Below are 23,128 nucleotides of genomic sequence, written 5' to 3'. Positions count from 1 at the left end.
AGATGAGGTTCAGGGGGGTGCCAGATATTTTTGGTCTGATGTTTTGATGGGGGCGGGGCCAACACCGCGTCACGTGCAATACCCCTGGGTAGAATAGCCTGGCCTGGCTTGTTAAGCGAGCACTGTGCTGGGCGCGCCACCAACAATCCAACAACCAACCCTCCCCCCTCCGCGTCACCCCACCTCCCACCCTCTCCACGCCTGTCTTCACCCGCTCCGACCTCAGTCCTCCACCAAGGCCTCCTCCCATCACATCAGCCCATGCGGAGAATATTTCTACCCGCACCAATCCGTCCCCGCAACCAAAGCCTTCTCAAGCCCTTTCGATCCCCACCCGCGATCGCAAGCCACATCAATTAAAGGCGGATTCGATGGCTTGGAGGCGTGATATCCACTACTGGAGCACAGGATGGCTTTCAGTCTCGCCGACATCACTCCGTCTTCAGTCATTCAGAGCGTTCCATTAGAAGATATAAAGACCCGCTTCAACTCGGAACATTCAGCCTGAATGTGAAGTAGGCTTCTGCTCGACTGCCCGAAGCGCTTAAATGCGGAGAGAGCATCGACCCATCCATTGGGGAATACTCACCGGCGATCCCCCAGCTGCTGACTCAATCTGTTCAAATGAACCTGTCAAGTGCCGCTCTGGGCACTTTATCCAGCCCGTAGGGATGGGCACTACAGCACAATGCCGTTGTATCTCCACTTTGAGGCCCCGCCGCGTTGCCCCTCCTCGAGGTTTGTCCGCTACCAGCTCGTGATGTTCAAGCCGGTAAGAGTTTTCAAGTGGAATTGGCCACTCATACACTCTTCTTAAACTGGGTGCTCTTTCTGAGTCACATTTATCCGTGCCCGTTTATCCGAAGCTGTCACCATGGATAGCACCAGGTGAATTAGTCTCCTCAGGTTTCGATTCAGTATAACTGTTGGGTATCCGCACAATGATACTCCGCACGAGAACTTGCAGCTTTGCATAACTTTTCTCTACTGTCTACTTCTCTTAATATTGTTGTCCGTGCAACAAATTCAAACTCATTGCAAAGATGGTCGCTGGTGGTAATGCGGCGCCTGGCTTCTACGATGCCGCTCTTCAACGTCGTCAGACCCTTATGGGAGCCAGTGGGCCGGCTGCTCTGGTTAAAAATGGCAAGGTCTTCATGATTGCCATGTTTGCTTGTATTGGTGGACTTCTTTACGGTATGTAAAACCAGATCATGTCAATACTAATTGACTTACACCCCGCAGGTTACAACCAAGGAGTCTTCTCAGGCGTATTGACTATGCCGTCTTTCCAACGACACATGGGAAATTATGACTCCAATGATCCAGCAGATCAGACCCGCAAGGGATGGCTCACATCAATTCTCGAGCTCGGTGCTTGGTTTGGTACACTTCTCTCTGGTTTCTTGGCGGAGACTGCCTCGAGAAAGTACGGCATCTTGATAGCTACATCTGTGTTCATCTTGGGCGTCGTGATCCAAACAACTGCTATTAGTGCTGGACACAATTCCATTCTTGGAGGTCGGTTCATCACGTAAGTGTTCTCGTCACTCAAAATACATATTCTAATCATGACTAGTGGTATGGGTGTGGGATCTCTTTCCATGATCGTGCCCATGTACAACGCAGAAGTCGCCCCACCAGAGGTTCGCGGGTCTCTGATTGCCCTCCAACAGCTGGCTATTTGTTTCGGAATCATGATATCCTTCTGGATCGATTACGGTACCAATTACATCGGCGGAAGTGGAGACTCTCAACACGAAGCTGCTTGGTTGCTCCCCATCTGCCTGCAACTCTTCCCTGCAGCCGTCCTCTTCGCCGGTATTCTTTTCATGCCATTCTCTCCTCGTTGGTTAGTCCACCATAATCGTGAGGAAGAAGCCAGGAAAGTACTCGCAAACCTGCGTGATCTACCTCCCGACCATGAGCTCGTCGAGCTTGAATTTCTCGAAATTAAGGCCCAGAGCATGTTTGAGAAGCGCACAGTGGCGGAGCACTTCCCTCACTTGCGCGAGTTGACAGCATGGAATATCTTCAAGTTGCAATTCGTAGCAATTGGGTCTCTGTTCAAGACGAGAGCTATGTTCAAGCGTGTCATCGTCGCTACCGTAACGATGTTCTTTCAGCAGTGGACGGGCATCAATGCGATTCTTTACTATGCGCCCACGATTTTCAAGTCCCTAGGTCTCTCTTCGAACACTACCTCTCTACTTGCTACTGGTGTCGTTGGTGTGGTCATGTTCATCGCAACCATTCCTTCCGTCCTTTACATCGATAAAATTGGCCGCAAGCCAATCCTCACAATCGGCGCTATCGGTATGGCAATCTGCCACATCATCGTCGCAGCAATCGTAGCAGCAGATAGGTACTCGTGGGCAACGCACAAAGCAGCCGGCTGGGGTGCAGTGGTAATGGTCTGGCTTTTTGTCGTTCACTTCGGATACAGCTGGGGACCATGCGCCTGGATCATCGTCGCCGAAATCTGGCCCCTATCCAACCGCCCATACGGAATCGCCCTCGGCGCAAGTTCCAACTGGATGAACAACTTCATCGTCGGCCAGGTAACGCCCGACATGATTTCTGGCATCTCGTACGGCACCTACCTCATCTTCGGCATCCTGACATTCGGCGGCGCAGCATTCGTCTGGTTCTTCGTGCCCGAGACAAAGCGCTTGACGCTCGAGGAAATGGATGTAATCTTCGGATCGGAGGGTACGGCGCAAGCTGACTTCGAGAGAATGGAGGAGATTAATAAGGAGATTGGACTGGATACGCTGTTGAGAGGTGCGGGGAGTGGCAGTGGCGTTGTTGGGACGGAGAAGGAGCACAGTGGCAGTGAGAAGGAACCCCATCTTGAGGCTACGGCGGAGCATGAGTAGGAGCAGACGACGAGCCCGGAGGTGCAGAAGTGAGGGTTGGGTGGAGGAGTGAGAAAATCGAGAGAAATAGGGAAAAGGGGGTTCTTTGTTGTGTGGCTTGGAGAATAGAAATCGAAATTAGGGGTAGGTGAAGCAAGTTTGTTTTGTTTAGTTGATACCACACTTAATGTTTATTTCGTTTCAATACCTTACGAGTCACGGCACAATGCTCATGTTTCCACGTGACCTACACACTTCCCAAGAGATTTCGCAACAAGCTACGTCGTGAAGCCAGTTCAGAAGATGATAACCCCTGGTAGTTCTTCAATATCCCTATTGCCATATACGACAGACTCCACCAGTCTTTCAAAGCATCCTATCACGTGATCTACACCCGCAACATCCACCCGTTGAGATCAAGAGGACAAATAGGCAGAAGTGAACCATGTACCAGGCCAACCGATCTACCGGGTAAAAACACATGTCACGTAACAACAGAGAGATTTCTAGAACTGTGGTATTTTCTACAAGAGAAGCGTGAAGCTTGTAGAAGCTTGGGAGCGAGGCGTGTGAGGCTATATACTCCTTAGCGCGATAATTAAGCGAAATGCGTGCCTGAGGTTTAAGCGAATTTTCCTCCTCACAGCGTCTCTGCTCCAGAATCCTACTCACTTCTCCACAGCGAACAAGGAAGGAGTGCATTTTGGCTCATCTAAATTCATTATGTCCTAAGTGCGGATATGTCTACCAAGCACGAAACCACCAACTAATTCACTGATATCACCTAACTCAAGCCATTTGGCCAATATCCAAGCGTACCCTTTCCAAAGCTAAAATTAGAGCCATGGATAAATATGCATTACGAATATCTCGCCCTCCAAACAGGCAACCACCCGTATATGCAAGCCCACCAAAAGCTTGAACGATCAAGGCAGGGAAAAAAGCAAGATAAAAGCAACCCTTCCACACCGCAACTCACTCCTCACTCACCGCTCCATTCGCCCTCCTCGCAATCTCGGCTCCAAGCATCCCCTTCCTCTTATACATACTCCTCCGATCCTGCACCTCTTCGACGTCACGCTTCGCCGAGGCGCCCCCAAAAACATTCCCCGGTCCAAAATCCGGCGTCCCCCCAAGCGTCCCAAAAATATCCCCAATGTAATTCTTCGGGGTCACTCCATTCTTGAACTTGGAATCCCAGCCCTTTAGAATCCCTTGTACCACCGGAGTGCCCGCTAGGTATATGTTTTGGATGGCGGGGAGGAAGCCGCCTTGATCGGAATAGAAGAGGTTATCGAGGACACTCAGGCCAGGGTACGGACGATCGAAGTCGGATGCTGTGCGCATGATAATGATTCTTGCGAAATCGAGGAGTTTGTCCTTGGCGGCGCGGATCATGGCTTCGAGTGTAGCGTTGTCTTCTTGTGCCGTCATGCAGTAAATCCCAGAACCGTTGGTGAAGAGTGTAGTGGTATTCTCGAAGGCTTCGCCGAGCAGGGCGCCGGAGAAGTAGACGTCCGAGGTCGCGGTGTCGCACTTGATGATTCCGGGGGCTTTGGTGGCGGCTTTGTAGATAGAGACGCCGTTGTCGGTGTAGTGTGCGCGGTAGGCGATGGCTGCAGCACTGTCGTTAAGCTTTGCGGACGAGGCGAACGAGGCGGCGATATCGCGGAGAGTCTCGGAGACTTCGAAGACTTCGGTGCCGTAGATGCTACCGGGGTATTGGTTAGGTGCGTATGCGCCTTGGGGCACGTAACCGGTGGTATAGTTTGAAGGGATCTCGCGGGCGTCGAATTCGTATTGTAGGGCGACTTGGATGGCGTATTTGCTGAAGGCTACGTCGGCGAGGGTGCCGTATTTAGGGTTGATGCCCGCGATGCCACCGATGAGGAAGTAGGTGGACTTCAGATTGAAGAGGGGGGAGTGGACGAGGGCTGTGATGGTCGAGGCTGCGTTGATCTCGGATTCGCCAGTTGTCAGTTGGCAGACAGAGCCATCTTTCAGACAATGTGCCTGTGGAAAGAGAGGAGAGAACCCGGGGACGGTAACATTGTGAGCGAGCAAGTCGCCAATTGAGCCCTTTGTATGTGCATTCGTGTACCAGATATCGGCTTCGGGGGAGAACTGGAGCTTTGTTAGAAGGCTTTTAAAGGATGGTGATTGGCTCCTACCATAGAAATAATGAAAACCTTCGGAGTGATCACGTCGCAGTCTTTGTAAGTGACTTGGATGTCGCGTTTCTCCACTTGAGCTTTCTTCTCAAGCGCTGGAGAGGCATGGGCAAGACCGGCTCCTGCAAGGAGCTGAAGCAAAGTTGCGAATCTCATTTCAAAGACTATTTGAAATTTGACTTTGACCAAGGGAAGGCAAGCGACAGAAGAGCTGAAGTGGAAAGGAAGGAATGACGAGGGGAAGAAGGGTTCTTGAGCTGCAGATAAAGTTTCTGGAGCGAGAGCTCCCCACTTATTACTTTGCCTCCTGAACTCTATCGGCCGGTGTAAAGATAGCTCGGTCACCCACTTGGTGTTGCGTAGTGGAACCCTCGAAGGAAGAAAAAGTAAGCCCAGGACATGTTCCTCCTTCCCCGATGCAGATTTGGTTCCAGGGAATAGGTGGAAGCCGCCGAAGACCACTCAATGCGCTCATTCACTTGACTGACGCTCTGCAAAGAAATAGATAATTATAGCGGGGAAGTATTGACATCGCGGAATGACAATTGCATAGAGCAGGGTTCCTGGAGCTTCTGGAGACTGGGGGGACAACGTGTGTAGCGAGTTTAGGAATCGGATCGTTCCCAACGGCAAGGTGCAGCAACCGGTACGCTGCATGATCTGGTGAATCCCAAATGACAGTGCGGCTGCATATGCGCGTGAGAATCAGGCCGATTTCTGTTGTACACTTTGCACTTAATAACGACAGCAATTGTGTCCTTCAGCTACACAGCTCTTAGCAATTAACGTTTTGACCTTTTGACGACGATGAGCGCAAAAAGAGATCGGACGGCAAATGATTAACGGCCCGCAGACACGACCTGATAAGCTTCCCAGCGAACCAATCAATCCCTGAAGATGCGCGGCACGGAGCAGGCTAAAACCCTGTAGCAGCACAGCAACTACCTTCCGTTCTTGGCCTGGCCAGGGGACTCCGATCTGCAGCCTTGCGCAGCCTCGCCACGAAGATAACAAACCCGGAGTCGGTGAAGTGTGCTTCTTTGTCAAGGACTCGGCGTGGCCGGGCGAAGGATTCTGGGGACTTCTGCAGAGGGTCTTGCTTGACTCTTGAGTGATAAGAGGATCGGACGCTTTTCCATTGACGGGCCGTAGATAGAACACAAGTAAAAAACCACCAAGGTTGTACGGTGCAGCGTTCAGCAGCCTCAGCTCAGCAGCCTCGGCCCATAGAGAATCTCAGCTCTTTCACTGGAATCGGCCTCGATACACGACGAACTCGAGATCTATTTCGGGCCTGACCCACCAAGGCCCAGCTAGAAATGAGCAATCAAGCGGTATTGTAACAGAAGCTCCTAGATACCACACATCAGCCTCATACAGGCCAATCCAAAGGACGGTTTAGGTACCGCGCCAAGTCTATCCCCATCGTCAATACCGGCACCGATCGAGTCAGGCCCGAATGTTCGGGCTCGGGACCTCGCAGTAGTTGCCTACCCTCAATATGACTTGCAATCAATTCCCAACCCATCGGCGACAAAGGTCATCAGAGTCGGACCAGACCCGTGTTCCCGGATCTTAGGAAGTTACGGCAACGTGCATAGGACGCTTGTGCATGATCTTGCTGCTCATTCTTTTCTCGCCTGTGTATCGTCACCTCGCCCTATTACTTCCCTGCAGATTGCACATCAGACGGTGTTGTGTAATGAGAAACGAGCCCCGGAAATTTTGCTGTCATCGAGTTTGGTGCGCACTCATGTCTCATTCCTCGTAGCTTTCTCCGTTCCCCGTCAGCCATGCTCCGAATCCCTGGATATATACATGAAATTGCCATGAATAATTTGCAATGCAGAACGCCGAATGCCAATGCTGACCTAGAAATCATTAATGCTTTTGAGATCAATCGTCCCTCCAAGTCCAGTTCAGCCCTCTCTGGCTGACACACAGCCCCCCACCGAACTGCATCACAAGTCCCAAGACCAGTACATGCACAAGTCCTAGGATTCCCATTCCTCCCCAACCGATGCTGTGGCCCAAAGCCAGCTCTAACGCCGACAGCGACATCAATGGCCACCAAACCACCTCCCTCATGGCCAATGGCGCGCAGGGCCTCGTGATGCTCAACATCTTGACCAAGAAAACAAAAAGTTTGAACATCAAATGCCGTGCTTGCCGATTCCTTGCATACCAAGTCTGAAAGTAGTGCCATTGCAGCTCAATGTTGTTCTTAAATGCCCCCATTCGAGTTGATGGCGGCGGCATCAGCAATGGAGTTCTTAGAGTTGCTTTAATGGGTTGTGGATCGTTGCGACCATGGCCAGGACGGCTCTCAGCCCTTGAAGATGCGTCGATAATAAGTTGAGTACTTGGTGATGGCATTGGAGATGTAGACGGAGAGTCAGATGTCGAAGCATCTTCAAGGTATGCTGCAGATCGAACACGTTTACTCGGTTCTAGTCGGGGTCAGCAGAAACGCAGACATCGGGAGGATTGATTACCATTGACAGGGGTACTTGGTGGCATTGGGGAATCGATAGCTTGGATTCTCCGACCACCAAGTCCAGCGCCACTCCCATTCCTCGTGCGAGAAGGATTTTCGAGTCCTTTCTCAGTGCGGATGGCGTTGAGAATATCGTTCGCACTTGGTCGGTCAGCTGGATTCAGGGCTAGTAGCCGCTTCAAGAAATCGTAGAGCTGATTCGGAAGTTCAGGTCTTTCACGACGCTCATCCTGAAATCCTGACCAGGTACTGATCTCTGCTCGCAGCATATCAAGGTCCTCGAATTCTTCTTGGATGCTGTCCGCGCTCTTGTATGGAAGTCGTCCAAAGCACATGAAGTACAGGATCATTCCAAGACTGAAAATATCAGATTTGGTGGTGAAATTTCCATATCCGCCAAACTCGTTCCGCTTCAAGACCTCAGGGGCGCAGTATGATATCGTCCCTGTCGATCCAGTTGACTTTCTTGCCACATTCTCCGGTTGAACCTCTCCAAAGTCACTTATCAGACACCGGAATTCGTTCCCATCCTTGTGCAGCAAACAATTGCTTGGTTTGAGGTCCCGGTGGATGTAGTTCGCATGATGAAGATGGGCCAATCCAGAGGTGATGTCTTTGAAGAAGGAATAGATCTCCTCGAAAGATAGTTTCCTTTGGGATCTCAGATCTGGACGTTCCATCTGCCCTCTCGATTTCCTGCGCATCTGTTCTTTCAATTGTTCTTTCGTGCTCTTCACAATGGGTGTGTCGCCAATAATGTAATGCAGCAAATCTCCAGAGTTGCAGTATTGCTGAAGGATGAACGCGCAAGCTACCGAAGGGCCGAATTGATTTATTACTGTGTCTTCCAGCCAAACATGTCGATACGAGACCAAGTTTGCATGTGAAAGTTCTTGAAGAAGCTGTACTTCAACGAGAACTGTATATATTAGTAGTGTAATTTTCATCCTCCTGAGAAGTCCGTACCTTTCTCCAGCCAAGCGTGGTCATCTCCAACCGGGACTCTCTTGCAGGCGAATTGACCTGCACCGATCAGCATAGAATATTAAGAGCATGAAGGCATCGTACCCAGGGAGACGCCATCCAATTGATGACGGACTAGTAAAACCACCCCTTTCCCACCTCTGCCGAGCTCCTTCTCCACCACGAAGAACTTGTTGAAGTAATTCGGACTAAACGCATCCTTCCTGATACTCTGTCCCGCTTGGGGTGCCGGTGTACTCGTCACAAATTCTGCTTCTGACACCGAACCTGCCGCGCTGCTCCCATCGGAGGGAAACGCTGGTTCTACAAGGCGCCGAATAGGGCTCGATGGAGGGACTTGTTCGTCGGACTCGCCATTTGTAGCCTGGAGCAAGCGAAAGTAATCTCGACTTATAAAAGGCCCAGTTCGATGAGGAGAGTTATTTCGGTCAGGAGAGGGACTTCGGAATGGTCGGTGGCATGTCGGACAGTCATGATAGGATTGAACCGCGCCTCGGAGTATGAGTTGCTGAGTTTGAGGGTCGCGGACCACAATCGCATCGTCATGGCGACTAGAAGATTCATTAGCATCATTGCCTGCTGGCGGAGAGTTCATTGAGATAATTGAGACCAGATCTCCGGAGCTTCCGGGGTCAAGATTTGTGAGGAGAACCTTACAGCACAATATCGCGGCTGTCGCGAGAGGAGTATGGAACCAGCGACATGGTGAATGCCCTCTATCAATGAAGTGAAAATGTCATTGTTGAGCGCACTATCCTCCCATCCCCATCGATTTGTCGTGGTGGTGCTTCGTTGCACACAGTGATGGTGGAATTGTTGCGAGTGACTCGTGTTTAGAAAAGGTGGTGTTTTGGTTGGTGGTGATGAGCTTCCCCACGATCTCGGGATATTTCCGCGCCCCGAACCACGCCGACCGTACAGTCTGTACCCAAATTTCGTCAGTCGCCCCCACCAAACATCACTGGAACACAAACATCCAGCTGGTTCAGCCTCAACGGGGAGAAGAGTGTTTTGGGATTTTCAAGATGGAATTGTATGGGAGGCTCTTGGAGAGCATCCACCACACATTTTTTAGCCATCCAACTTGCCCAGCTGATGGTGTAAGCTGCATGACGCCCAATCAACAAAGCAATCAGAGGATCGCAAGCTGACGCCTAATTCAACATCAAAAAGTCTCCCTGAAGGCTATTCTTCTCCCCAGATATCTATCTACATTACTCGAGTTTCCAGCTCCCCAAGACCAGAACGATGACCGAGTTCAAATACTTCACTCATCTCCCGCCAGAGATTCGCAACGAGATATACAAGCTCCTGTTCGTGTCCAGCACCCACATCCGGATCTGCTCACCCCGCAATCGCCGCAGAAGATGCCCTCCTCGACTTGACTTCACTCGACTATTACTGGTCAACAGACGGATCAATACCGAAGCAAAGACAATATTCTACTCCCTCAATACCTTCGTTATAGGGAATAGAGACTGGGGTTCGAGACAGCAGGTCAACCTTCATGCGTTGAAGGCATTTATCTCTCGAGTGCCAAAGGCATGCATTTCGATAATCTCAAGACTTGAGATCGAGATGCGATTTTATACGCGACTACCGACGACCTGGACCGGAGGGCCAAACTTTTGGACAGCGGCTCCTGCTGTTTTCCAAATGCACAAAGGAAACACGGAGCAACTACAGTCCCTCGCTCGTTGTGTGGTGAAGCACTTTACAGGTGTAGAGTAGGTCGGCCTCCGTTTTCTCCTCGTTCTCTTGAGTGAGGATCCAAACTGAACGGAAGTAGATTCATCGAATTATCTACAGGTCTTTTGCCTGATACAGAGCTGAGGGGCGTTTTCGGTCCTGCAGTGAAAGCGGTGGTGATGATTTTGACGCTTCCGAATTTGAAGCATATGATTTTTCGAGGTCATCTTGAACCATTCGTCGAGGAAGTCATCAAAAACAACAAGAGAAAGGACATTGTAATCGACTGTTTCACTCCGCGACCTCTGCCCCCACCGAACCCGTAGGCCCCGTAGGTCAGGAAGGTAACCACAATTATTGGTTAACCCTTTTCGGGAATTTACCACCTTTTGAGGAATGATAATGTTTCTGCACTCTTGGGGAGTATTTTGGAGGATCTCGACCGGGTGTTATAAAGTCTTGGAAATGGCTGGTAGATATTGGTTGTCGTTTGAAAGACTTGGTGGGTTTCTGACCATGGCTCAGGAGTCAGGGAAGATGGACACAGCGTGTGTAACTTCATCTAATGTGCTTATTTTGGATTTGGACGAATTCATGACTGAGAACTATCAAGAGGTCTTGCCTGATTGAGTTACGAACGGGGAAGATCATCCTTGTTGGGCCGGTCAGGTCCACCTCGGATTTTGCATGGTTTCGATGCAGGAACCCCACAGTAAAGTGAGAATCGCAATAATAACGCTCCGAGCGGACGGAGATGATTTCGCTCTTGGAGCCCTCGAGCTTCGCATATTATTTATCGTCGATCGACGTTGCAGCCGTGGACATTCACGATTTCCCTCAGGCGAGGGACCTTGTTATTTTCAGCCCTCGATGTTTCTCTCTTACTTGACGAGAAGACTAGCATGAATATATCATTAATCTCAGCCAAGATGTTGCTTCCACAAAATACGCACCATCTTTCCCCGCAATGCTCCATTTCTCTTGATGTTGTCGTGCAGCTCAATTTGTTTCGGAGGCACTAGGGCCGTTGGCCGCATTAGGCAGCGGCGTATACTCCAAAGATGAAGTGCTATTGGAGCTCGTGTCAGCTTCTGGGCTCTCAAGGATTGTCAGTAAGACTTTTATATCCCTCAGTCAATAGTGTGATTTCCTCCAATCGGAACAGAGAGAAACATGTTAGCCTTAATAGAGTTTTATTCTCCAAGCTCGTCACGCTCAATTAGGATTCCTTTAACAAGGTCCATAGAGTCAGAGTCGCATTCGAAAAATGATATAAAAGGCTCAGGTTCAACCGGGTCAACACCTCTGCACCCTTCTTATCGACCTCTACCTCAACATGGCCATATTCAAATCTTTACTGGTCGCACTCACCCTGAGTGCTCACTCTGTTCAAGCCGCTCCTCAGAAATACACCGACGTTGTCAATTGCCTAGCTTCGTCCAATGTTCCTCAAGACTATCCTGGCTCTTCAGACTTCACTCAGGATACCATCCCTTTTAATCTGCGCCTAAACTTCACTCCAGTGGCATACGCCGTACCGAAAACAGTCCCTCAAGTCCAAGCTGCAGTTGTATGTGCCTCGAAGGTGGGAGTCAAAGTCAATCCGCGTTCCGGCGGTCACAGCTATGCATCTCACAGTATTGGCGGAGAAGATGGACATCTCGTCATTGATATGAAATATTTTCGTGATACAAAAGTCGATCCCTCTCACAACTACATTGCTACCATCGGTACTGGAGCAAGGCTTGGGAATGTTGCTCTAGCTCTTTTTAACCAAGGTGGCCGTGCTATGGCCCATGGGATTTGTCCAGGGTAAGATTTCACTGTCCCCAAAAAAAGCCTCTTCTAAATCTTCTAGTGTCGGTATTGGAGGACACGTTCTTCATGGCGGTCAAGGTTATGGCTCTCACACCTACGGTCTGCTTCTCGACTTTTTAGTCGAAGCTGAACTCGTGATTGCCAATGGCAGCGTCATCACCGCTTCCGAGAAGCAAAACTCTGAAGTCTTCTGGGCACTGCGGGGTGCGGGCTATTCATTCGGAGTGGTAACAAACATGAAATTCCGTACAATCCCGGCACCGGCTCAAAATGTCCTGTTCTATTATCCCTACAGCTGGAACAAAACTCAGGCTCGGGCAGGTTGGGATGCCTGGCAAACGTACTGCGGAGGCTACACTACTCCTCAGATCCCGGCTGAGATGAATATCCGTTGGGTTCTCGGCAAAGACTCCGGGGACAATCTAAGTTTCCTTCTTGAAGGTGCTTATCATGGGTCTAATGACGCCTTTTTAACAGCCATTGCTCCTCTTCTGAATGCTTTGAGCGCGATTGGAGGATATCAGGCAAGTACTCGTGGTGTAGGTCCCCATCAGTTGGGATGGCTCGATGCCCTGCTCTACGCAAATTCCAATGGTCTCTACAAGGATTGGGACAATGGCCAGACATTGGATACTCCTGTAAATTATACAGCAGTAAGTCATTCTTTCCACCCTTCGAGCATCTGCTAACTTCTGACAGCATGCAATCATGGTACGTTTTCCCGAAAGCCCGAGTTCGTCGCTAACATTCCATAGTTTGCAAAGAGTCTAATGACAGACAACTTGACTCCCGCTGGAACAGATGCGTGGATCAATCGCTTATACGCCACAGGACCCTCGAATTCCCGAGTGAGTCTCCAATTTCCCACCGTCAAACTCTCACTAACACCTAAGTAGAACTGGTATTTCATCATTGCAGCCCAAGGCGGACCCACATCCGTCGTCCCCAAAGTCCCAGCCGGCTCAACCTCCTACGCACACCGCGACTCAATCTACGAATGGCAAATCGTCGATGCAGTCGCCGACGGTATCTACCCAAACCAAGAAGGCATCGCTTGGCTCAATCCTTTTATTACGGACATTGAAAATGCCGAGAAAAACGTGACTTTTGGTATGTATTATAACTATGCGGATCCGACGTTGGGAGGTGGGAAGGCGGCAGGTGAGAGGTATTGGTTGGGGAATTATGAGAGGTTGGCGAAGATTAAGAAGAAAATTGATCCGGGGTTGTTGTTTGCGAATCCGCAGACTATCGGGACTTAGATGTAAGATCTTAAATGCGAGCGGGAGCGAAGTGAGTCACGAAGTATCTTTGCAGAAAACAAAAGGAGAAGACGACTGATTTGACTATCCTGGAAAATGGAAGAGCTGAAAGTTGAAATGTCTTGATGTGGTCACGTGTCACTTCTCTGCCCTCCACCTCGGAGCTGAAAATTTCTAGTCTTTCATAAACGAACTTGCGCTCATAACAGGCAAAGTCGCCAAAGAATCGACACTCGCTACGGTTGCCAGGTGCATCGAATCAATGATTCTTGTTCGAGAGTTTGGCCAGCTTCAGGAATGGAGCCACGGGATGCCCCCAAGTTTGTGGTTCGCCGCTCCCAACCTAACAAGGTTGTCTCAAGTGCTCAACATCGATCTACTGCAACCCTTCGTATGAGATTGCGAAGCCGCAACCACCCAAATCACGTTCACAAATTATCATAGCATGTGTAATTTTCTTCAAAATTTCTGGCTGTCTTTCGTAGGTTGCTGACGGTGAGGCCGAATTCAATGAAGTGTGGAATGCATTGGAATTTAGTTGCCAATCCGGGGTTCCCAAGAATGCTACGCGCTGTTTTCCTTTTCCTCCTTACTACCCTCCCTGTTTCCAGTCTGTCACCAGACTCTTTCACCTTCTCAGCACCAGCGACGATGGCAGCATCAGATCCTGCGGGGCGGTGTACAGGCAAGAAGGGGACGAAACGTTCAGCATCAAAAGTGGTGGAGCCTCCTACACCCAAGAAGTCGATGTTATCATGGCCGCTCAGCGTATTGTGTTCACCAGGGAAGGAAAAGCTGCCTGCTGACCCGGAACCGGAACCAGCTCCCTTGACTTTGATAGAGCTGGCGATCATAAGGGCCCAGAAGAATCCCGACTGGCCAGATATGTCTTCACCGGACAAGATCGATGCAATTCACGATGCGCGTAGAGAGCTTGAAGCGGAGGGAAATCTACGATGTCCATCGCACACAAGCAAACTTGATCTACAGCTGGATATCACGCCCGGCGATCCGAAATGGAAGAAATGGCACGAGGTCTTCCGAAAAGAATTGTTGGGGGAAAAAACAACTGTGAAAATGGTTCTCGATAGGCATTTCGAAGATGGACAAACATACACCATTCTGCCACCGCCAATGCAGGGTATTATCCTTGATATCCAAAAGGAGCAAACGGAAGAATACAAGGAGCTCCTGAAAGGACAACTCGAAGGCGCCAAGAACAACATTATAACGAAACTCACTATGCTTCATTTCGGCCTCCCGGTCGAGCCTCTGTCTATGATGAACATTCTCAATGCCGGCACGGATGAGGACGACCCAGACGGTGCTCCTGCGGATCTTCCCAGAGTTCAGCGAATCGTGTTTGCAGAGAAACCCCTAGAATTCTTGGACTTGTATCACGAGAGAAGCTATGGCTTTCCCATGCTCCGCAGTGAGTGACTTTCACCGGTCTTGCCAATTCGCACTAACAATTGCAGGACCTAAATCCAAACGTAATCCCGCTCCAGAAGCCGTGATCGAACCAATTGATCCAATCGAGACTGCCACAGTTGGAGACGATCATTTGTTTGGAGATCATCCACCAACGCCCATTTTACTCGGGAGTACGACTGTCGGTATGCGTGGCGGAGCTGGGGATCCCGTTATTGTTTATGGACCCAATGGAGTTGGGCTTCGCGTCCAGGATGACAGGGAAGATTCCAGGCAGGCCTTCTTGGCAGCAGCTTTGAGAATTACTGGACAACCCAAAACCGCCCTCATGTTTGAATTTGTGGTCGATCAGTATCGCAATCAAGAGAAGAACAAGGACCAGCCAGAGAAGGAATTTGTCAAATCTTTCCCCGTTGACCAGGACAACTTTGCTCAGACTTACAATCATTATCTGGAATCTCGATTATATAACAGACAGAGGGACTGGCCATTGGTGGTCCGACAGACGTCCGATGCGAGAAGTCCTACCTTCACAATTCCGAGGAGGTTGAAGAATCCTGCTCTACCAGCGCCCACGGTAAAACAGAACCTGTCCCCACCGAAAACTGGGCCAATCCTCCCACCTCCTAGGTTATCGCCGTCAAAAAAGAAGCAGCAGTCACCTCCAAAAAGCCTTCCGAAGTTACCACCCAAGAAGTCACCACTCAAGAAGAAGACGTTGTCAGGCCAATCGGTCGATGATGCTGATTTCCCGATTCTTGGAGATAAACCGCCATCTCAAGAAATGTCTTCGAGACTCTCATCAATGGCAGGTGCTACTCCAGGGGCCAACGAACGGGTAGTCTACAGCCTGGATGGGAAGAAGTCTGTAGTTTTCAAAGATTGTCACAAATCTTTTTACCAAGCTGCTTTGAAGGTTATGGGCCAGAAATATGGCGAAGACAAAATTGGGTTCACGGTATCACAATACAACAACGCACCCGTAAGAGAATGCCCACCTGGCAAGTTCGCGTATATTGGCAGTGAGAAATGGCCAGAGGGTTCCGCAAATTTGAAATCCTACCAAACATCCATCGGAAGTGTTATGTTCAAGAAAGCGGATAGCTTTGGGAACCCGGCGCCCCTAGACTACCACAAGGAATGGAGGGTTGTTGTCCATCCTACACAACCCCGACTTGCCCAGTACTGGCCTAAGGAGAGTGCTTCGGACGAGATGGTTGATATAATCGGTTATGGAGCTCCCTCAAACACCACCAGTGGAAAACGGTCACCATCTAAACAGCAACAACCTGGCGGTGGTGCAACTTCTTCCAAAGGACAAAAACCAACACCACCCAGCCTGAAGCCACCAGCAGCACCGACACAGCCATCCGGTACAACAGGAACAAAGACCGGTTATATACATGGATTTGGCGGCAAAATTCTCACCAACAACACTGCTGTCGATTTCAAGAGAGCCGGTTGCCAACTTCTGGGCGAAGACCAGACATCCGCATTCCACTTCTACTTCCGCATGGCTCCTCTGGGTGAACTCGGGTTTGGACCATGGGCAAATATCATGGTAGATCATACGAACTTTGAGCACATCTTTCACAGTGAAATCAATCCGCGGATCCCTGCAAGTGGTGATTGGAGCATTTTCGTGTCAAAATGGCAACTGCCAGGGGTCGGAAAAGTGCCCCTCGAGCCCGATAAAGATAAGAGAGATGTTGTGAGGATCATATACCTCAAAGACACAACATATTGGAAGATCCCGATGGACACAGAGACCGATTGTGGTATCAACCAATTACAAGACGACTTTTTCGGAGCTATGAGAGTTCTCTTTCCTGTGGGCAAGCCTCGTCCCCAACGGAACGTTCAGATCGGCCCCCTACCTTTTGTTGATATTGGATTTGGTGGAATGGAAGTTACCAAAGAGCTCTGGGACAAGGTAAGAGGTGATCTAAAAAGCCAACCTGGCGGCCTCGTGTACAACATCGATCTTGTCAACTTGGGGGCACAGCGGCCAAATTCTTCTCAACTCATCGGCATCCGTCTAGCTGGTACTCACGAATATGCGGCTGCGCAGCCCACCGATTATATCAAGATGCAGAAAGAAATTGATAGGATGGGTAAGTTTCTGCAAGATGGCCAAAATCCAAGACAATTCAAAATCTGGAAAACAGCCGAAGCCAGGGAAAGTAATGGGAATTCGACTCTGATCAACTACAAACCTGCTGCAACTGCAGCCAAGGAGATCAAGAAGTTCCTTGAGGAGGATTCCGACACTACCAATTGTATCTGGTTTCGACCCGAGTTTCCAACGATATCTTTCAAGAATATCACAGAGGGACAGAAGGCAAAGACCTTTGAGTTGGAACCTGGCATTTCGCACGGCCTAGAATGTGTTGATCTCTTGCGGTGGAACTTCAATGAATTTGATCAGGTGACCAAAAGGGACATTGAGATCAACGACGCCGACAGCCAGCACAGGTTTATTCTTTCAGAAGATACAACTCGAGACCAATGGCGCAAGCATATCTATGATTGGTTCTCTGGCAAGGTAATTATGGTGCAGGAAAAAAAGAAGAAGATTGTCTACCGTAAGTTTATCACCATCTTTGTGCGACTCCTAGTGCTAACACCCCGTTCAGAGGTCGAAAAGAGCCCGCCTTGGGGTGTTTCTCAACCCAAGGAAAGCCCAGTGCCACTGAACACTCACACTCAGAACCAGCAGAACAACTCTGCGAACAAGACTCCAACCACCGGGGGACTGACCTCCTCGACAACTATGCTGTCATACCAGCCTCCCAGTAACATACTTCGGATTCCCAAAGAGCGACTTCTGAAACAACGAGTCGCCCCGCCTAAGCCAGTTCCGTGGAACGAATGGCAGGGAGAGAATAATCGCCTGGACCGTCTTCAGAGAGAATCATATCACACGGATCAATCTGTCATTGAGCCTGGTCAGCAACCGATGCCTCCCATCTACGGTCCCTCCAGACAAACTCCTCTTTCAGTCGGCACAAATATGCCAGAACCGTATTTTTGGGGAACTACTCCGAGCGACTTTGCGCAGAAAGCAGCAGAATGCCAAGCCCTTCGAAATAGTGCTTTAGAAAGGATGTCAAGATGCCAGCTCTGCGATACCTCGTTCCCTGAATACGAGATGGAAAACATTGCCAAACACTTGAAAGCGCATCAAGACGCCCTCCGCGAGGTCGGCAAATGCCCGCTTTGTGATTGTTGTTGGTCGGCATTGGACAAGGAGCAGAAGAAGCAGCATCTCTGGAACCACCAAACTCAGGGAGAGCAAGATTTGATCAGGAATTTCTGGCAAGGCTTCCAGTGTCCAATTTGCGATGAGGATCTTCAATCCCTTTCAAATGAGGATGTCCTCGCTCACATGGCGGAACACCCTCCAGGACTGCTGAAGTTCTGTGATCGATGCGGTTTGGATACCTCTTCGTGTCTCGAAGCCGAAAGAGACCACCACAAAAAGACTTGTCATGAGACTGAGACGGCTGTGAGCATCGTCTTTTGCAACGGTTGCGGTAAAAATAGATCTCATGAGACTGAATTGGACCGCCAAATTCATGACAGTCTCTGCATCCCCACCAGCAAAACGTTCTGCACAGTATGCGGCCTGCATACGACAGGGCTGAGCATAGAAGGTAACCAGCGGCATTACTATTTCCATACACCACCTGGGGGCCCACGAAAGACGTTTTGCAAGAGATGTGGCAAGAATCTCATTACAATGGATGCACAGGAGCGGGCAGCCCATAGGCAAGAGTGCTATCTGGCAGAGCCACATGTAATGGATACGCGAGATAGAATACAGGGTGAGTTTTCTCGAACCCTAGACTTGAGAGGTGTTAATCGCGTTGCTACAGAACTCGAAAGACGCATCAGCCAGGCAAAAATACTGAAGGTTCATAACAGCGCAGAGGATGCGCGCCTGTCTCAGAAAAAGAGAGAGCTCGAAGCCCGAGAAAAAGATATCAAGAATCTTGAGGCTGGGTTAGGTATACAGTCTCCTTTGAGTGCCGGACTCGCGAGGTCAGCTGATACATTCACATGTCCCCTTTTGAAGCCCGATGGTTCTGTATGCAACCATCAGATCACTATCACGCCCTGCGGTGGAGAATTCAAAGCTCATTATCAACACAACTGTCAACCCTGCGGCGATAGATGTGGCGGGTCCACACTTCAAGAGCTGCTTCGCCTGTATCCAGAACTGAAGGCTGGCAGCGACAAGTTGCAAGCAGCAGCGGATAAAGCCAAAACTCAGAAGGCGAACGCTCGCCCAAGCCAACACAGATTTCAGGCCGATGGAGATGTTAACGATGAGACATCTAGCACAGCTGAGGGAGGCGAAGTCCTTCCGAGACCCACAACACAGAAGGGCAAATCTCCCACGAAGCCTCCACCAAGCCCCTCAAAGACCGCGTCTAAAGCCAAGAAGCCCCAACCACGGGGTCCACCAGCGGCTGAGGTATATGACGAATTAGACCCTCGCCCAGATCTAAGCATCGAGGAGGTGCCCGGTCTGCACCCAACATCCGAGATAGAGCTTCCTGAGACTATACGCAAAGGCAAGACAGCTTCTTCCAAAGGAAAGGCACCAGGCAAGACTGCAGCTGGATCAAAGCGCAAGAAAGCCGTAATCGAGGGCCCGGAAGATGAAGCTGGAGGGCATCATGGAAAGACCGCAAAGGGCAAGAAGAGACAGAGGACGGCGAGAGAAATGAGCGTGGCACACACGGCGAGTAGTGTTTTGGGGAGTGACAGTGCAGAGGAGGATGTTCTGAAGGAGGTGAGTGTTCCGCCTGTTGGTCTCAGGAGGTCCACCAGAACGGCGAGTGGCACGCCGGCGCCGAGGCCGAGTATGCCATCGACGGTGGTCAGGGAGGTTGGACGGCCAAAAGCTAAAAAGGGAGAGGCGCAGCTGGAAGAGGTGGACGAGGAGGATATTATGAGGAGTCCGGAGAAGAGAAGAAGGCCACATAGCCCGAATAAAGGGGTGCAGTAGACTGTATTTGGGGAAGGAGGATGGAAAAGGAGTGTTCAAGATTCTGCTTCATCAATCGGGTTTCTTTCAATTCTTGGGGGACAGTACTATGTTTCGAAGTGGCACCTAAGACTTGGTATTTCTCAGGCAGTTTTCCTTAAGGAGGATAGTATCCATTAGTATTATCTTGTCCCGTGATTGTCCAATCTTCGTGGCTTACCCTAATCATTGATGAAGCTCAAGATTCTTTGCGCAGATCACTCCGCCAAGACTGTAGGAGCCGATGTAACCTTAAGCGAGAAGAGCTTGAGGTGAGACGAGGCTGCGAGATTTCCCCAGATCTCGCCAAACTTTCCAGGGCCAATTGAGAGCTTCAGCTGCATCACCAACCATCCATTCGATCATGTCTTGTTGACAGCAGCAATGTTCGAGAACCTCTGCACACTCCCGCTCTCGTCTGAGCTTTTCACTCAAGCTCTCCATCCAAAGGAGCCCATTCTCGCGGTTGGTCTCTCTGGCGGCCATGTTCAATCCTTTCGACTGCCGCTGGTAGCTGGAGCTTCAAGCGACGATGAGGATGGTGATACCAGTGTACTTTCGACCGGTACGAGCACAATCGATACGGAATGGCGTACGCGGAGACATAAAGGCAGCTGTCGGACTCTGACGTACAGCAATGATGGCGAAGGTACCAATTGGCCCAGCCCTCCGAATTTAGCACACCCATTGACTCAATTGGCTTCTAGTTCTCTACTCTGCAGGTACAGACGGCCTTCTGAAAGCAGCGTCCTCATCCACTGGCCAAGTTGTATCCAAGATACTCGTCCCGTTCGGCCCCTCGGGCTCCGCTGATCCACCGACTCATCTTCACGCATTGTCTCCTCAAACTCTCCTCCTCGCGACGGATTCAGCAGCTCTTCATATCTTCGATTTACGCGCCCCTTCCACGTTGAGCTCGAAGCCCAGCCAAACACACCATCCACATGAAGACTACATTTCTTCTCTTACACCTCTTCCACCGACTGAAGCAAGCACGAGTGGGTTTAGCAAGCAGTGGGTTACAACTGGAGGAACTACACTGGCGGTGACAGATCTCAGACGAGGTGTTTTGGTCAAGAGTGAAAATCAGGAAGAAGAATTGCTCAGCAGCGTTTTTGTCGGTGGTCTGCCTTCGAAACCTGGCCGTAGTAAGGGAGAGAAGGTGCTGGTAGGAAGCTCTAACGGGGTTCTGACATTGTGGGAGAGGGGAGTTTGGGACGACCAGGACGAGAGGATTTATGTGGATGTGGGCAGAGGTGGCGGTGAGAGCTTGGACTCTTTAGCTGTCATGCCTGAGGGTGTGGGAGATGGAGGGAAGAATGTGGTGGTTGGCGTTGGGGATGGCACGATCAGAATTGTCCAATTGGGGCCGAACAAGATTGTTGGGGAGACATTGAGACACGATGAAGTTGAAGGTGTGGTTGGGCTAGGGTTTGATGTTGGTGGGAGGTTGATAAGTGGTGGTGGTTCGATTGTTAAGGTTTGGCAAGAAAAATTGACATTGGACGACGAGGACGAGGACGAGGATGATTCCGACGAAGGAGAAACTTCGGCAAAGAAGAGAACACTTGATGGGAGTGCTAGTGATGGCAGCGACGAAGCGGATGCTGAGGATAGTAGTGATGAGGAAGGAGAGCGCAAACGTCGGAAGAAGCGGAGGAAAGCTAAGGGAAAGAAGGAGTCTGGAAACGGTATCCTTGGATTCAAGGGATTGGAATGATACCCGGAGTCAATTGAGCATGCTCCATAAAATAGCACGAAGTCTTGATTTCTTGTTATCTGTAAGGGCTGGAATAAATTCAACTCCTCTCGTCAGCCTTACCCAGCCTCGTCCACAACATTTGAACTCGTGGCACATCCTATATAAACTCCCAGACATACTTCAGAGTATGTGGGGAGGAATTCAATCCAAATGTTTCAGTTGCCGTGATGATACCCCACCAAAGGGGCGGGTAAAGAATACCCCACATCTGCCGATCTGCAACCGGACGGGGAGGACGACACACATCCTCTCTATATCTACAAATTCCCCCACATCTGCTACTAACTTTCTACGAAGCATACTCAATCAACTGACTTACAGATCACACTGAAAATACCCTCAACATGGAAGCCTTCGAATACAACGCAGCACCTGCCAGAGTGATCTTTGGCAGTGGCACGATTTCGAAGCTCTCCGAAGAAGTCTCTCGACAGAAGCTCTCAAGACCCCTCCTTCTCTCTACTCCTCAGCAAGTCGATCATATGAAGCAATTGAAGACCCTACTCAATGGCAAGGAGGCAGGTGTCTTCTCGGAGGCAACGATGCATACGCCTTCGCACGTCACAGACAAGGCTTTAGCATACGCCAAATCAGTAAATGCAGATTCGGTCATCTCTATTGGAGGCGGTAGTACGATCGGTCTTGGGAAGGCGATATCTATAAGGACCGGGCTTCCGCATATCTGTATCCCAACTACTTATGCGGGGTCGGAAATGACTCCAATCCTTGGAGAGACCCAAGATGGGAAGAAAACCACTCGAAGCGATCCTAAGATCCTGCCTGGGACGGTGATTTATGATGTCGATTTTACCATGACTCTGCCAGCCAGCATGAGCGCCACAAGTGGTGTAAATGCGACTGCGCATGCAGGTAGGGCTCTTCCTGTTCCCCAGAAGACAAATACTCAACCCCCATAGTTGAAGCACTTTACGCCCGCAACACAAACCCTATAATCAACCTCCTAGCCCTCGAAGGTATCTCAGCCCTCTCCACGTCTCTCCCTGACATCGTATCCGACCCCTCCTCTCCTCCTGCCCGTCAAAAAGCACTTTACGGTGCATGGCTCTGCGGAACCTGTCTCGGCGCAGTCGGAATGTCCTTACACCACAAGCTCTGCCATACACTCGGTGGATCCTTCAATATGCCTCATGCCGAAACACATACAATCATCCTTCCTCACGCTCTAGCATACAATGCACCGAATATACCAGAAGTGATAAAGAAAATTGCAGAAGTGTTACCTGGGAGTGATGGAGATGCTATCAAAGGGTTGAACTTGCTTCTAGAGAAGCTCCATGTAAAAAGAGGGCTCAAAGATTTTGGTTTCAAGGAAGAGGATGTCGATAAGGCGGCGGAAATTGCTGTTGGGAATCCGTATTGGAATCCGAGGCCGGTGGAGGAGAAGCCGATAAGGGAGCTGTTGCGAAGAGCTTGGGCTGGCGAGGAGGCGAGGGCGGATTTGTAAGTCCTGAACTAATATGATGAGATATATTGTGCATATCATTGTGACCTATGTCTCTTCTACTTTCTGCATCTTGAAAAGAGACGCAGTGTTCCCAGCTTGCGTGAAGCTCCTGGAGCAACCAAAGTAAGTGTTTACTTCACGGTTCCGAATGGAGGT

The 23,128-nt window shown here is 50.1% G+C and overlaps 9 protein-coding genes across 9 annotated transcripts; 6 read left to right on the top strand and 3 right to left on the bottom strand.

Annotated features, from left to right (window-relative positions):
- Positions 1 to 861: 861 nt before the first annotated feature.
- K444DRAFT_573821 (putative quinate permease) lies at positions 862 to 2,984 on the top strand. Its single transcript, XM_024877415.1, has 3 exons — positions 862 to 1,197; positions 1,246 to 1,534; positions 1,580 to 2,984. The coding sequence occupies exons 1-3, from the start codon at positions 1,044 to 1,046 to the stop codon at positions 2,877 to 2,879; spliced, it is 1,743 nt and encodes a 580-aa protein (XP_024728218.1). The 5' UTR covers positions 862 to 1,043; the 3' UTR covers positions 2,880 to 2,984.
- A 137-nt stretch (positions 2,985 to 3,121) lies between these two features.
- On the bottom strand, positions 3,122 to 3,696 carry K444DRAFT_228923 (uncharacterized protein). Its single transcript, XM_024871212.1, has one exon. It carries the CDS (start codon positions 3,558 to 3,560, stop codon positions 3,225 to 3,227), a length of 336 nt encoding a protein of 111 aa, XP_024728217.1. The 5' UTR covers positions 3,561 to 3,696; the 3' UTR covers positions 3,122 to 3,224.
- K444DRAFT_573817 (NUP-domain-containing protein) lies at positions 3,556 to 5,281 on the bottom strand. Its single transcript, XM_024877414.1, has 2 exons — positions 5,030 to 5,281; positions 3,556 to 4,982 (listed from the first exon to the last, which is right to left on the bottom strand). The coding sequence occupies exons 1-2, from the start codon at positions 5,183 to 5,185 to the stop codon at positions 3,834 to 3,836; spliced, it is 1,305 nt and encodes a 434-aa protein (XP_024728216.1). The 5' UTR covers positions 5,186 to 5,281; the 3' UTR covers positions 3,556 to 3,833.
- Positions 5,282 to 7,489: 2,208 nt separating this feature from the next.
- K444DRAFT_545765 (calcium-dependent protein kinase) lies at positions 7,490 to 9,214 on the bottom strand (the record flags this gene model as incomplete). Its single annotated transcript, XM_024876165.1, has 4 exons — positions 7,490 to 8,445; positions 8,493 to 8,549; positions 8,595 to 9,061; positions 9,168 to 9,214. 4 exons carry the CDS (start codon positions 9,212 to 9,214, stop codon positions 7,490 to 7,492), a joined length of 1,527 nt encoding a protein of 508 aa, XP_024728215.1.
- A 321-nt stretch (positions 9,215 to 9,535) lies between these two features.
- Positions 9,536 to 10,525, top strand: K444DRAFT_636626 (uncharacterized protein; the record flags this gene model as incomplete). The annotated part of the gene is made up of 3 exons (XM_024884021.1): positions 9,536 to 9,610; positions 9,741 to 10,237; positions 10,300 to 10,525. The coding sequence occupies 3 exons, from the start codon at positions 9,536 to 9,538 to the stop codon at positions 10,523 to 10,525; spliced, it is 798 nt and encodes a 265-aa protein (XP_024728214.1).
- A 921-nt stretch (positions 10,526 to 11,446) lies between these two features.
- On the top strand, positions 11,447 to 13,478 carry K444DRAFT_656662 (Glucooligosaccharide oxidase). Its single transcript, XM_024886104.1, has 5 exons — positions 11,447 to 12,011; positions 12,058 to 12,670; positions 12,717 to 12,728; positions 12,773 to 12,865; positions 12,914 to 13,478. The coding sequence occupies exons 1-5, from the start codon at positions 11,536 to 11,538 to the stop codon at positions 13,277 to 13,279; spliced, it is 1,560 nt and encodes a 519-aa protein (XP_024728213.1). The 5' UTR covers positions 11,447 to 11,535; the 3' UTR covers positions 13,280 to 13,478.
- Positions 13,479 to 14,862: 1,384 nt separating this feature from the next.
- K444DRAFT_620433 (uncharacterized protein) lies at positions 14,863 to 19,918 on the top strand. Its single transcript, XM_024881707.1, has 3 exons — positions 14,863 to 17,295; positions 17,347 to 18,537; positions 18,589 to 19,918. Exons 1-3 carry the CDS (start codon positions 14,898 to 14,900, stop codon positions 19,725 to 19,727), a joined length of 4,728 nt encoding a protein of 1,575 aa, XP_024728212.1. The 5' UTR covers positions 14,863 to 14,897; the 3' UTR covers positions 19,728 to 19,918.
- A 138-nt stretch (positions 19,919 to 20,056) lies between these two features.
- Positions 20,057 to 21,564, top strand: K444DRAFT_601590 (WD40 repeat-like protein). The gene is made up of 2 exons (XM_024878692.1): positions 20,057 to 20,394; positions 20,453 to 21,564. The coding sequence occupies exons 1-2, from the start codon at positions 20,130 to 20,132 to the stop codon at positions 21,463 to 21,465; spliced, it is 1,278 nt and encodes a 425-aa protein (XP_024728211.1). The 5' UTR covers positions 20,057 to 20,129; the 3' UTR covers positions 21,466 to 21,564.
- A 287-nt stretch (positions 21,565 to 21,851) lies between these two features.
- K444DRAFT_544364 (maleylacetate reductase) lies at positions 21,852 to 22,972 on the top strand (the record flags this gene model as incomplete). The annotated part of the gene is made up of 2 exons (XM_024876046.1): positions 21,852 to 22,377; positions 22,425 to 22,972. The coding sequence occupies 2 exons, from the start codon at positions 21,852 to 21,854 to the stop codon at positions 22,970 to 22,972; spliced, it is 1,074 nt and encodes a 357-aa protein (XP_024728210.1).
- Positions 22,973 to 23,128: the final 156 nt, after the last annotated feature.

The sequence above is a fragment of the Hyaloscypha bicolor genome (assembly GCF_002865645.1).
Source record: "Hyaloscypha bicolor E unplaced genomic scaffold K444scaffold_182, whole genome shotgun sequence".
NCBI lineage: Eukaryota > Fungi > Ascomycota > Leotiomycetes > Helotiales > Hyaloscyphaceae > Hyaloscypha > Hyaloscypha bicolor.
The sequence above is the reverse complement of the archived record's forward strand: the minus strand, read 5'-3'. Positions and strand labels throughout refer to the sequence as shown.